Below are 14,006 nucleotides of genomic sequence, written 5' to 3' on the forward strand. Positions count from 1 at the left end.
AACGACATAGAGACCAAAAAAACAATTCGAAGGATCAATGAAACAAAGAGCTGGTTTTTTGAAAAGATAAACAAGATTGATGGACACTTAGCTAGACTCACCAAGAAACAAAGAGAGAGAACCCAAATACACAAAATCAGAAATGAAAGAGGAGAAGTAACATCTGAACCACAGAAATACAAAAGATCATTAACAACTACTATGAACAATTATATGGCAAGAAATTTGACAATCTAAGCGAAATGGACAAATTTTTAGAAACACATACTCTTCCTAAACTGGACCAGGAAGAGATAGAAAACTTGAACAGAACAATAACAACAGAAGAAATTGAAGATGTAATCAAGACTCTCTCAGCAAACAAAAGCCCAGGCACAGATGGCTTCACAAGGGAGTTTTATCGAACATTCAAAGAAGAACTAACACCCATTCTCCACAAACTATTTCAAAAAATTCAAGAAGAAGGAAGACTTCCAAACTCGTTTTATGAAGCCAACATAATTCTAATTCCAAAACTAGAAAAAGACACTATAAAGAAAGAAAACTACAGGCCAATATCCCTGATGAACATAGATGCCAAAATTCTTAACAAAATACTAGCAAATCGGATCCAGCAATACGCCAAAAAAATTATCCACCATGACCAACTGGGATTCATCCCAGGGATGCAAGGCTGGTACAATATTCGCAAATCAATAAATGTGATACACCACATAAATAAAATGAAGAATAAAAACCACGATTATATCAATAGATGCCGAAAAAGCCTTCGACAAAATCCAGCTTTCATTTCTGATAAAAACGCTCAGCAATGTGGGAATAGAGGGATCATATCTCAACATTATAAAGGCCATATATGAAAGATCTACATCCTACATCATACACAATGGGCAAAAACTAAAAGCATTTCCCTTAAGAACAGGAACAAGGCAAGGATGCCCGCTTTCGCAACTCTTATTTAACATAGTACTGGAAGTCTTAGCCACAGCAATCAGACAGGAAGAAAAAATAAAAGGGATCCAAATTGGAAAGAAGTGAAATTGTCATTATTTGCAGATGACATGATACTATATGTAGAAAACACCAAGAATTCCATCACAAATTTACTAGACTTAAAAAATGAATTTGGAAAGTAGCAGGCTACAAAATTAACATCAAGAAATCGATGGCATTCTTTTTTTTTTTTTTTTTTTTTTTTTTTTTTTTATCCTCACCCGAGGACATTTTTCCAATTTTTGTACAGATAGAGTGGGAGGGAGAGAGAGGGAGAGAGAGAGAGAGAGAAACATCGATGTGAAAGGGACACATCGATTGGCTGCCACCCGCACGACCAACCAGGGCCGGGGACAAACTGCAACCGAAGTACGTGCCCTTAGCGGGAACCGAACCCGGGTCTCTCTGGACCGCAGACCGACGCTCTAACCGCTGAGCCAAACCTGCCAGGGCCGATGGCATTCTTATACACCAATGATGAACTCACAGAAAGAGAAACTAAGAAAATCTTATTTACCATTGCAGCAAAAAAATTAAGATACCTAGGAATAAACTTAACCAAAAAAATAAAGGACCTATTCGCAGAAAAGTACAGGTCGTTGAAAAAAAAATAGATGAAGATATAAAAAAGTGGAAGCACATACCCTGTTCATGGACTGGAAGAATTAACTTCATTAAGATGTCCATATTACCCAAAGCAATCTGTAGATTCAATGCAATCCCCATCAAAATACCAATGGCATACTTCACACAATTAGAACAAGTACTTCAAAAGTTCATATGAAACCAAAAAAAGACCTCAAATAGCCACCGTAATCTTGAAAAAGAAGAACAAAGTAGGAGGAATCACAATACTGAATATTAGGTTATACTGCAAAGCCACTGTAATCAAAAGAGCCTGGTAATGCACAAGAACAGGCATATAGACCAGTGGAACAGAACAGAGAACCCAGAAATGGACCCAAGGCATATGCTCAATTAAAATTTGACAAAGATGGCAAGAGCATACAGTGGAGTAAGGACAGCCTCTTTAATAAATGGTGTTGGGAAAATTGGACAGCTACATTCAGAAAAATGAAACTAGACCATCAACTTACACCTTACACAAGAATAAACTCAAAATGGATAAAAGACTTAAATGTGACTCATGAATCTATAAAAATTCTAGAAGAAACTGTAGGCAACAAAATTTCAGACATCATACGCAGCAGAATTTTTACTAATACATCACCTAAGGCAAGAGGACCAAAGGAGAAAATGAACACATGGGACTAAATCAAACTCAAAAGCTTCTGCACAGCAAGATACAATCATCAAAACGGAAAGGCTACCCACTGTATGGGAGAGCAAAATTGCCAATAATAAATCAGATAAGGGGTTAATTTCCAATATATATAGAGTGCTCATACAACTCCACAAAAGGAAGACAAAGAACCCAATTAAAAAATGGGCAGAGGAACTAAATAGACACCTCTCCAAACAGGACATACAAATGGCTAAGAGACATATGAAGAAATGCTTATCATCACTTACATCAGAGAGATGCAAATCAAAACAGCAATGAGGTATCACCTCACAGCTGTCTGAATGGCCGCCATCAATAAATCATCAAACAAGTGTTGGCGAGGGTGTGGAGAAGAGGGAACTCTATTATACTGCTGGTGGGAATGCAGACTGGTGCAGCCACTGGTGTAGTAACAATATGGTGTTACCTCAAAAAATTAAAAATTGAACTTCTATTTGACCCAGTGAGCCCACTTTTAGGAATATACCCTAAGAAGCCTGAAACACCAATCAGAAAGAATATATGTACCCCCATGTTTGTAGCAGCACTATTTACAATAGCTAAGATCTGGAAATACCCCACGTGTCCATCAGTAGACGAATGGATAAAAAAGCTGTGGAATATATACACAATGGAGTACTACGCAGCTGTAAGAAAAAAGATCTCTTATCCTTTGAGACTACATGGAGGGACCTGGAAAGTATCATCCTAAGTGAAACAAGCCAAACAGAGAAAGACAAGTATCATATGATCTCACTTATTTGTGGAATATAATGAACATAACAGTCTGTGGAATGGGTTAGTCCCAGAGACGTGGAAGTGGGTTACAAGACTGACAATCCCCAGAAGAGGGGGTGGTGGAGGAGAGATAAACCACAGAACTTGTATGCATGTATGCATGAACAGTGGACATGGACAACAAAGCTGGGGACAGGGCAGGGAGGGAAGGGAAGGGTGAATCAGTGGGGGGAAAAGGAGAAACATCTGTAACAAAAATTAATCAATAAAAAAAAACAAAAGAAAAACAATGGGATAATGGAGAGTCTAAAAATAAACCTGTACATCTATGGGTATTTGATTTCAACAAGAATTCAAAGACCATTCAATGAGGACAGAAGAGTCTCTTCAGCAAATGGATATCCACACACAAAAGAACAATGTTGAACTCCTACTTTACACCATATATGAAAATTAACTCGAAATGGATCAAAGACCTACAAATGTAAGCTCTAAAATTATAAATCTCTTAGAAAAAAACACAGAGGTATTATTATTCTTCATGACCTTGGATTTAGCAGTGGATTCTTAGATGCCAAAAAGAAACGTAAGAAAAGAAAAAAATAAATAAATTGGACTTTATAAAAAATATATAAAATTTGGAGAAGAGGTTAATCAAAGAACTCATCTGCATATATTCATCGTCCATGGACACAGATAATAGTGCAGTGAAGGCCTGGGGTGGGTGGAGAGGGTCAATGAGGGGGGGAACGGGAGGACATTTGTAAAACTTTCAACAACAAAGATAAATTTTTAAATAAATAAAATATGCATCAAAGGACATCAAAAAAAGTATAAAGACAAATTACAGAATGGGACAAAATATTTGCAAATCATATGTATAAGGGCCTAGTATTCAAAATATATAAAGAACTCTTACAATTCAGCAAAAAAAGACAGACAACCCAACTTAAAAATGGGTTAAATAATGGCATAGACATTTCTCCACAGAAGATATACAAATAACCAATAAGCACATGAAAAAATTTCAAAGTGGTTAGTCATTAGGGAATTGTAAATCAAAAACACTTCACCCGCAAAAGATGAAGATGACTATAACCAAAACAAAAAAAAAAAAGGAAATTAAGTGTTGGTGAGGACATGGAAAAAACTGGAACCCTAATACATTTCTAGTGGGAAAGTAAAATGGTTCAGGCACTGTGGAAAACAGCTTAGTGGTTTCTCAAAAGTTAAATATATGACTCAGCAATTACGCTCCTAGGTATAGACCTAAAAGAACTGAAACACATATGCAAACAAATACTTGTATACGAATGTTCATAGCCACTTTGTTCATAATAGCCAATAAGCACATTATTTACTATGAACCCAAGTGTTATATTGACAAATGAATGGGTTAAGCAAATTTTGGTGTATATATTACACACACACACAGTGTTTTATCCCTAAAAAGAAATGGAATATGATATATGCTACAACAGAGATGACCCTCAAAAACCTTGTGCTGAGAGATACAAAAGATCACATATTGTATGACTTCATTATATGAAATATCCAGAATAGGTAAATCTACAGAAAAAGAAGCCAGATTGATGTTGCCAGGACCCGGTGGGAGGGGAGAATGGCAAATGACTGTTTAATGGGTACAGGGTTTCCATTCAGAGTAATGAAAACTTTTTTGGAACTGGATAGATGGGATGGTTACACAACTTTGTGGCCAGTGAATTGTTCACTTTAGAATTGTTTTTGCCTGGCCAGTGTGGCTTAGTGGATTGAGCATCATCCCATGGACTGAGAGGTTCTGGTTCAATTCCTGATCAGGGCACATGCCTGGGTTGCAGGCTCAATTCCCCATGGGGAGTGTGCAGGAGGCAGTCGGTCGATGTTTCTCACATTGATGTTTCTATCTCTCCCTAAAAAAAAATCAATAAAAGAAAACATACTTAAAATTGTTTTTAATTTCGTGTGTGTGAAATTTCACCTCAAAAATTTTGTATTTTTAATCCATCTGAGCATTTTGATTACCATTAGTTTTATTATTTAATGGCTAAAATATACTTTAAGGATACAGTTAAATCAGCTATTTACAGAATTAATCACTGAAGAGTCTCCACAAAATCCCTGGATTCCACAGAACACAGTTTGAAAAACACTAAGCCCTTTTGACAGCTTGTGGAAGATGGAAAGCCAGCCTTAAACACTTCCCATGAACAACAAGGTACTTATCTCTCTGCGATGGAGCCTGTATCACTACTGGGCAGCTCTCATTCTATGGCAGGTCTTTACATTGTGCCAAAATCTCCATGAAACTTCCACTCAGCAGTCCTTTTTGTGACCTTAGAATCACTGACATCATCAGTGTGACAGAAGATAACAGATGTGTTTACATGCAGGTCTTTTTTCTCATCTAAATGCTCCCAGTTCCCTAAACTGTTGCCATGGCAGGTTTTCAGATATCCTGATTACCCTTCTTTGAGTGTTTTTAGCTACTCCAATGAAAGATAGATATCTTAAATTCTCACATTCTTCATTATAGCTGCATAGCTTTCCCATGTATGGATATACCAAACTTATTTACCAGTGCCCTGTACATAAACATTAGTTTGTTTCCAATTTTTTTGCTGTATGATGTTGCAATGAAAAATGTCGGTGTACGTCATTTCACAAATACATAGATTAACTTCCTAGAAAAAGAATAGTGAGGTGAGCCCTGGCTGGTTTGGCTCGGCGGTTGGAGCGTCGGCCTGCGGTACAGAGAGACCCGGGTTCGGTTCCTGCTAAGGGCACGTACCTCGGTTGCAGTTTGTCCCCGGCCCTGGTTGGTCGTGAGGGTGGCAGCCACTCGATGTGTCCCTTCACATCGATGTTTCTCTCTCTCTCTCTCTCTCTCTCTCTCTCTCTTCCTCTCTCTCCCTCCCACTCTATCTGAACAAAAAAAATGGAAAAATGTGCTCGGGTGAGGATTAAAAAAAAAAAAGAATAGTGAGGTGAAATGTGTATGTATTTGAAATTTTATCAAATATTGACAGATCACCCACTGTAGTTTGTTCCACTTTACCTTCCCATTAGCAGTCTGTGTGAGGCGACCTCTTTTCCACACTGTCTCCAACACTGTTACTGTAACATTTTTATCTTTTTTAATCTGACAGATCAAAATGCTATCTAAATTCAATTTTAACTTGTATTTCTCTTTACTATGGAAGAAGTTGAACATCTTATATTTTTGTTGTTGTTGTTAATCCTTACCCGAGGGTATTTTTTCAATTGATCTATAGAGAGAGTGGAAGGAGTAAAGGGGGGGGGGGGAGAGAAAGAGAAACATCACTGTGAGAGAGACACATTGATTGGTTGCCTGGGAATTGAACCCGTGACCCTTCAGTGTGCAGGCTGACACTCCAAACACTGAGCACACTGGCCAGGATTCTTTTTTGTATTTTTAAGAGCTCCTTCCCTCTTTTTGCTGGAAGTTTTACAGATCTGTTCTTTATCTCTGGTGTTCTAAAACTACATTGTCACCCGACTGGTGTGGCTCAAGTGGTTGAGTATCAACCCATGCACCAAGAGGTCACTGGTTTGATTCCCAGTCAGGGCACATGCCCGGTTGTGGGCCATATCCCCAGTGGGAGGCATGCAGGAGGCAGCCAATCGATATTCTCTCTCATCGATGTTTTTATCTCTAACTCCCTTTCCCTTAAATCAATAATGAAAAAAAAATTAAAAATAAAACTACATTGTCAAATTAGGGTGGGTTTTGGTCATTGATTATGTTGGACACTTTCAGTCCTTTGGTTCTGGAAAATATGTTCCACCTTTCTTTGATTCTATTCTCCCCATTGTTTTCTTTATTTTCAGTTTCTGTGAAACTGTTGTCTTTTTATCCCTTTATCAACTTTCTTTGAGGTTTTGGTTTTATTTTCTTATCCCTTTGTTTACTTTTTAAACTATTTTGTAATGATGGATACATGTAATTATACATTTGTCAAAACTCATAGAAGGTACAGCACCAAGAGTGACCTCCATGTAAACTATAGACTTCCGGTGATAATGATGTGTCCATGTAGGTTCATCAACTATAACAAATGTACCGCTCTGGTGGGGGATGTTAATAGTAGGGGAGAGAGTGGGGGATGGGGCAGAGGGTACATGAGAACTCTATACTTTTTCCTCAGTTTTTCTATAAACCCAAAATTGTTCTAAAAATAATATATTTAAAAGGAAGAAAAAATGTTGGCAGTCTTGTTTTTAATTTTCAACTTACTTGTTTTTCTCTGATTTCCTCTTTTTCTACTTTTTATCTCATGAATATAATATCATCTTGAGAATCCCTGGGTATACAAAGCAGAACTTTCTAAAAGCTCTTTACCGTTCCTGAATCCTCCATCTTATCTTTTCTTATTTTGCTGTTTATCTTAGTCTTGTAGGCTACCAAAGGAGCAACACAAAGCTGACTTAACACTCTGAGTAAGTAGGGCAGGGCTGTCTACTGACTGTTTAGGTTGAGCAGACAGGGAATCAATCAGCTGTTACATGGAGGAACCCTTAAATGCCAGCAAGTGAAGGTCTTTATTCTAGGACACCAGTAGTCACAGTAGTGGTTTTAGTTTTCTCTAATTAGTTTAGTTTCTTTTTTTGTTTTAGGAAGGGAGAGAGAGAGGGAGAGGGAGAGGGAGAAGGAGAGGGGGAGAGGGAGAGAGAAACATCGATGAGAGAGAACATCAATTGGCCACCTCCTACATGCCCCATACTGGGGATTTGGCCCACAACCTGGGCATGTGTCCTGACCAGGAATCGAACTGGTTACCTCTTGGTGCATGAGTCGACGCTCAACTGCTGAGCCACACTGGCTGGGCTAATTTGTTTAGTTTCTGCCAAAACCCTGACTCCAATCTTCTGTCTAGAAAGAGTTGGGTCAATACTTGGTTACTAGGGTTCTGTGTTCAGGATGGAGGCATTTGCAAGATATCCAAAATCGCGTAGGACTCTGAATCAGTCCACTTGTTTTCACCTATGTCTCAGTCTCTCCTGACTGAACCCGGTGTTTCCTAGCCTGGTGGTGCCCTGACAGTTGGTTGACCTCTTCATGCCCATCTGACCAATTTAGGACTGTGCCCTCTCTCTGCCACTCCCATCTAACTTGCCTATGATATAGAAATCTCACCTCCATCAATTTCCCCTTTTCATACTCTATATTTTATGTATTCATACCTTCATATTCCCTTTGAAATTTTCAAAAAGAAGAGAGTTACATGTGGTCTGTTCTTTCTTTTGATCCAGAGCATCTTGTTTCTTCATTCTGTGTTTTCCACTTCATCTTCCCCTGCCCCCTAATCTAATTTCAGCTCCTTAGCTTATAATTATAATTGGTTTTGGCCTGGGCAAGTTAATGGTGTACCCTTTTAATACCGATAAAGAGTAACTTGATCAAATGTTCAGACCTAATAAGTGGCAAAGCAAATAACCCTCTTAAATCTTTTGACTTTTCTATTACTATACATCATACTACTTTTCCATATCTATTTCTTTTGTCTATTCAGAGTCCTTTGAATTGTTTCTGTGTTTGTTCTAAGAATTTCTTTTCCCTCCTGGTTTATTCCCACCAACTAAAGTTTATCCTTAAGCATTGTCAATGACACTTTAACAAAGTAAAAATTTTATATATTTTAAGTAGTTTTTGGATAACAGAATTGATGTTTCTAGCTTCAGTTATAATAAACCTTCTCTAGGGAAGTAAATGGTTGCTTCTCGAAGAGAACCCTAGTGACAAAGAATCGTGATTTACTACAGTCATTTTTGGGTTTTGCTTTTGTTATTTTCTGTTTTGGGTGCTAAACCAAAACAACTGGAGTCAAGATTTAAATTCACTAAGTATTTAGGTAATCTCCATACAAATTCTACTGATAACTAATATAGGGAAGATTTAAAAACAGATTTTTAAAATGACATTTGCAATAGTTCTTTATTTAACCTAGTCATTTTATTTTTTTTAGTTTTTATTTATATAATTTTATTTTTGTTACAGACGTTTCTCCTTTTTCACCCTATTGACACCCTCCTCCCCATCCCGCCCAGCCCCGTCCCTGGCTTTGTTGTCCGTATCCATTGGTTATGCATACATGCATATAAGTTCTGTGGTTTATCTCTTCCCACCCCCCACCACCCCCTCTTCTGAGGGTTGTCCGTCTGTACCCTACTTCCGTTTTTCTGGGTCTACCCTATTCCTCAGACTTATATATTTATTATATATAAGTGAGATCATGTGGTATTTGTCTTTTTCTGCTTGGCTTGTTTCATTTAGGATAATACTTTCCTTGTCCAATCAGCTACTCTGTCTTTTTATTGGAGCATTCAACCCATTTACGTTTAAGGTGGTTGTTTATATGTACTTATTTATTACCATTTTTGTTTAGTGTGGTTCTATTTTTCTTCCTATTTCTTCTACTAATTACAGCAGTCCTTTTAACATTTCTTGCAGTGCTGGTTTGGCGCTAATGTATTTCCTTAGCCTTTTTTTGTCTGGGAAGCTCTTTATTTGACCTTCTATTTTGAATGATAGCCTTGCTGGGTAGAATTGTCTTGGATTCAGATCCTTTTTTTCATGACCTTGATTACTTCATGCCATTCCCTTCTGGCCTGTAGTGTTTCTTGTGAGAAGTCAACTGAGAGCCTTTTGGGGGTTCCTTTGTAGGTAACCAGTTGCTTATCTTTTGCTGCTTTTAGGGTTCTCTCTTTGTCTTTAATTTTTGGCATTTTAATTACTGTGTGTCTTGGTGTGGGCCTGTTTGGGTTCTTCTTACTTGGGGCTCTCTGTGCTTCTTGAACTTGAATGCCTTCTTCCTTCACCGAATTAGGGAAGTTTTCTGTCACTATTTCTTTGAATATATTCTCTAATCCTTGCTTATTTTCTTCTTCGGGGACTCCAATGATGTGAATATTATTACGTTTCCAATTGTCCCACAGTTCTCTTAAGCTGTCTTCCTGTTTTTTAATCATTTTTTTGTTTGTTTGTTTTGTTTTCTGATTGGTTGTTTTTTTTCTACTCTGTCTTCTAATTCACTGATCCAGTCCTCAGCTTCCTCTCCTCTGCTCTTTAGACCTTCCAATGTGTTTTTTATTTGTGATACGTCACTCTTGATCTATTCCTGGTGGTTTTTAATTTCTAATTGGTTTATTTTCAGCATCTCTATGTCCTTACTCATGATGTTGAGCTTCCTCAAGATCATGGCTCTGAATTCTAGCTCTGTTAACATGCTTAACTGCTCCACATTGATATCATCTTCAGTGGCGGTCTCTTGTTCTTTCATTTGGCTTTTGTTTCTGTGTTTCACCATTTTGGCTATCACAGTTGGTTTTCTAGCCTGCCAAGTTTTTCCTGTGGGTATTGGTGTATTGCTGTTTGTGGATCCCTGTCCTAGGTTTAGATGAGCAAGGGAGGACCCACATTAAACACCACTGTCATGTCTTACTTTCCTGGTTAGAGTTGCTCGCCCAGCAATTGTACTGTTATCCTCTAGCTTTTTCCCTGGTGGCTAGCAGTCCATTAACCTAGTCATTTTTGTTGCTAATATTTTTTTATAAGATATATGTGATTTGGTGGTTGATATTTTATGCTAAAGTGGTGATAATTGCAAATATTCTGAAATAGGCTAATTATAATTACTTTTATTTAGATACTAAATATGAGAGTAAATATATAATCATCTTTGTATGTGGTCAGAAAGATTGTGCTGTGTATTTTTAATAAGACTTAATAGCAATGATGGTATTTCCAATTGTTTGCACTTGTTCACAGAAATATAAAGCTAGTTATGGTTACTTAAGAAAACATGTTCTAAATAAACATAATGTTATATCTTCTCTTTTTAAAAAAAAATAGGAGCAGATGTCTCAAGTATTAGATGCCATGTTTGAAAAATTGGTCAAAGAAGGGGAACATGTAATTGATCAAGGTGATGATGGTGACAACTTTTATGTTATTGATAGGTAAGTTTTACATAACTTCACTACTGAAATGTAATGAACTTTTTGTGTAAAATTTCAGTGATTATAATAATGGCAAATTAATATATAATTACTACTGCCTCTTTACTTTTATTACTACGTAATAGACACTATGAACGTGCTCTGAATACATGCCATGAAATCATACTAGATCATGAAAAGAGTTATAGTTTATAGAAGAACTGATGATTTTTGGTTAATCTATATATCTTAGTCACTTACTTATGAACCTTCAAATTTGTTAACTTCTACTTGAGAGGTAGTTAGTATGTAATAGATGCCTATAATAGTGAAAGAAGCATACTACAGCACCTGGGATATCGAATCACAGTATAACTCAATCTGTGTTATGTTTTTTTAAAAGGTTCTCTTTATTAACTATAAAGTAAAACATGCTCATAGTTTACAAAAATCAAAGAGGGGCATGAAGAAAAACTCAGTCTCACTTCCTACTGCTTCAGCATCATATAGTCAGCAAAGTGATAGTTTGTGTGTCCTTCCAAAATTGTTCATGCATTATTATATTTGTCTTTTAAATTATTTTATTTAAGTAAGTCATGCATTTATAATTTTAAAATCCAATTTAAGAAAACTTAATGTTGTGCTTCATCTAAATTTTATACTTTATGCATGTTTTTAGTGATAATTAGGTAAGAGTTTTAAATGTGATAGGGGAACAATCTGAACTGAGTTTTTATTTCTTCACTTTTGAGAACTGATAATGAAGTATTTCTGAGAGACAGTTGGTATCCCCAGCCCCTCTCATTTTGTATGGAATACAGATCATCTCCCAGCCTGATTTATTGGATCACATTTGCTTCTCTGGGTAGGATTGCATTCATCTAAGAAGACTTGTGGGAAATTACTCCTCATCTGTCTACTTAGTCCTCATTTCTTTTTTTCTTTCTAATTTATCTTTATTCTTAGAAGTATTACAGATATCCCCCCGTTTCTCCCCATTGACTTCATTCTCTCCTCTCCACTCCCACCGCCCCCCCCCCTTCATTACACTATTGTCTATGTCAGTTGGTTATTCATATATGCATATAAGTTCCTTGGTTTATCTTATCCCTCCCCCTTGTCCTTCTTCCCTCTGAGGTTTGTCAGTCTGTTCCATGCTTCCATGTCTCTGGATCTTGTTGTTTGTCAGTTTATTGTGTACATTAGATTCCATATATAAGTGAGATCACGTGATACTTGTCTTTCTCTGACTGGTTTATTTCATTTAGCATAATATTCTTCAGGTCCCTTCATGCTGTCTCAAAAAGTAAGAGATCTCTCTTTCTTACAGCTGCATAGTATTCCATTGTGCAAATGTGCCAGCTTTTTATCCACTCATCTACTGATAGACACTTGGGCTGTTTCCAGATCTTAGCTATTGTAAATAGTGCTGCTATGAACATTGGAGTGAATATATTCTTTCTGATTTGTGTTTCAGGATATATTCCTAGCAGTGGGATCACTGGGTCAAATGGCAGTTCAATTTTATATTTTTTTTTAGGAAACTTCATACTGTTTTCCATAGTGGCTGCACCAGTCTACAGTCCCACCACCAGTGTGCTAGGATGCCCTTTTCTCCACATCTTCACCAACATTTGTTTGTTGATGGCGGCCATTCCAGCAGCTGTGAAATGATATCTCATTGTTGTTTTAATTTCCATCTCTCATGATCAGCGACATTGAGCATTTTTTCATATGTCTGTTGGCCATTTGTATGTCCTCTTTGGAAAAGAATCTAGGTTCTTGGCGCATTTTTTAAAATCCTCACCCAAGGATATTTTTCTATTTATCTTCAGGTAGAGTGGGAGGGAGGGGGAGAGGGGGAGAGAGAGAGAAACATAGATGTGAGAGAGACACATTGACTGTCTGCCTCCCACACGACCTAGACCAGGGATGAACCGCAACCGAGGTCCATGCCCTTGACCGGAATTGAACCCACAACTCATTGGTCCACTGGCCGATGCTTTAACTGCTGAGCCAAACTGGCCAGGCTTCTTTTGGCCCATTATTTAATTAGTCTGTCTGTCTTTTTCTTGTTGAGTTGTATGAGTACTTTATATATTTTGGAAATTAGCCCCTTATCTAATGTATCATTGGCAATTATGTTCTATACAGTGGGTTCCCTTTTCATTTTGATACTGATTTCTTTTGCTGTGCAGAAGCTTTTGAGTTTGAATAGCCCCATTTGCTTATTTTTTCCTTTGTTTCTCTCGCCCTAGGTGAGAGATCCTACTACGTGAGATGTATGAAATTTTGGTGCCTATGGTTTCTTCTAGGATTTTTATGGTTCCACTTACATTTAAGTCTTTTATCCATTTTGAATTTATTCTAGTGTATGGTGTAAGTTGGTGGTCTAGTTTTATTTTTTTGCCTGTACCTGTCCAGTTTTCCCAATACAATATATTGAAGAGACTGTCGTTACTCTCTTGTATGCTCTTGACTCCTTTGTCAAATATTAATTGAGTTTAATGTTTTGGGTTGATTTCTGGATTCTCTTTTCTGTTCCATTGATCTGTCTGCCTGTTCTTGTGCCAGTACCAGTCTGTTTTGATTACAGTGGTTTTGTAGTATAATTTGGTATCTGTGGTACTGTGATCCCTCCGACTTTGTTCTTCTTTTTCAAGATTGCTGCAGCTATTTGGAGTTTATTTTGGTTCTATATAAGCTTTTGGAGTATTTGTTTTAGATCTGTAAAATATGTACTTGGTATTTTATTGGGATTGCATTGAATCTTTAGATTGCTTTGGGTAGTATGGACATTTTTATGATGGTAATTCTTCCTATCCATGAACATGATATATGTGTCCACTTGCTTATATCTTCCTCTATTTCTTTTTTCAACATCCTGTAGTTTTCTGAGAACAGGTCTTTTACCTCCTTGGTTAAATTTATTCCTAGGTATCTTAATATTTTTGTTGTAATGGTAAATGGGATTTTTGTTTGTTTGTTTTGTGTGTTCATTATTGGTGTATAAAAATACCGCCCTGGCCGG

The 14,006-nt window shown here is 37.1% G+C and overlaps 1 protein-coding gene across 1 annotated transcript in view; it reads left to right on the forward strand.

Moving 5' to 3' along the window:
- PRKAR2B (protein kinase cAMP-dependent type II regulatory subunit beta) overlaps positions 1–14,006 on the forward strand; it is a 187,327-nt gene that overhangs the window by 127,073 nt on the left and 46,248 nt on the right. The window contains exon 5 of the mRNA XM_036247149.1: positions 10,890–10,996. Within this exon, the coding sequence (XP_036103042.1) occupies positions 10,890–10,996 (107 nt within the window). The remainder of the gene's footprint in view (positions 1–10,889; positions 10,997–14,006) is intronic.

Source organism: Molossus molossus, unplaced genomic scaffold (genome assembly GCF_014108415.1).
Source record: "Molossus molossus isolate mMolMol1 unplaced genomic scaffold, mMolMol1.p scaffold_m16_p_7, whole genome shotgun sequence".
Classification (NCBI taxonomy): Eukaryota; Metazoa; Chordata; class Mammalia; order Chiroptera; family Molossidae; genus Molossus; species Molossus molossus.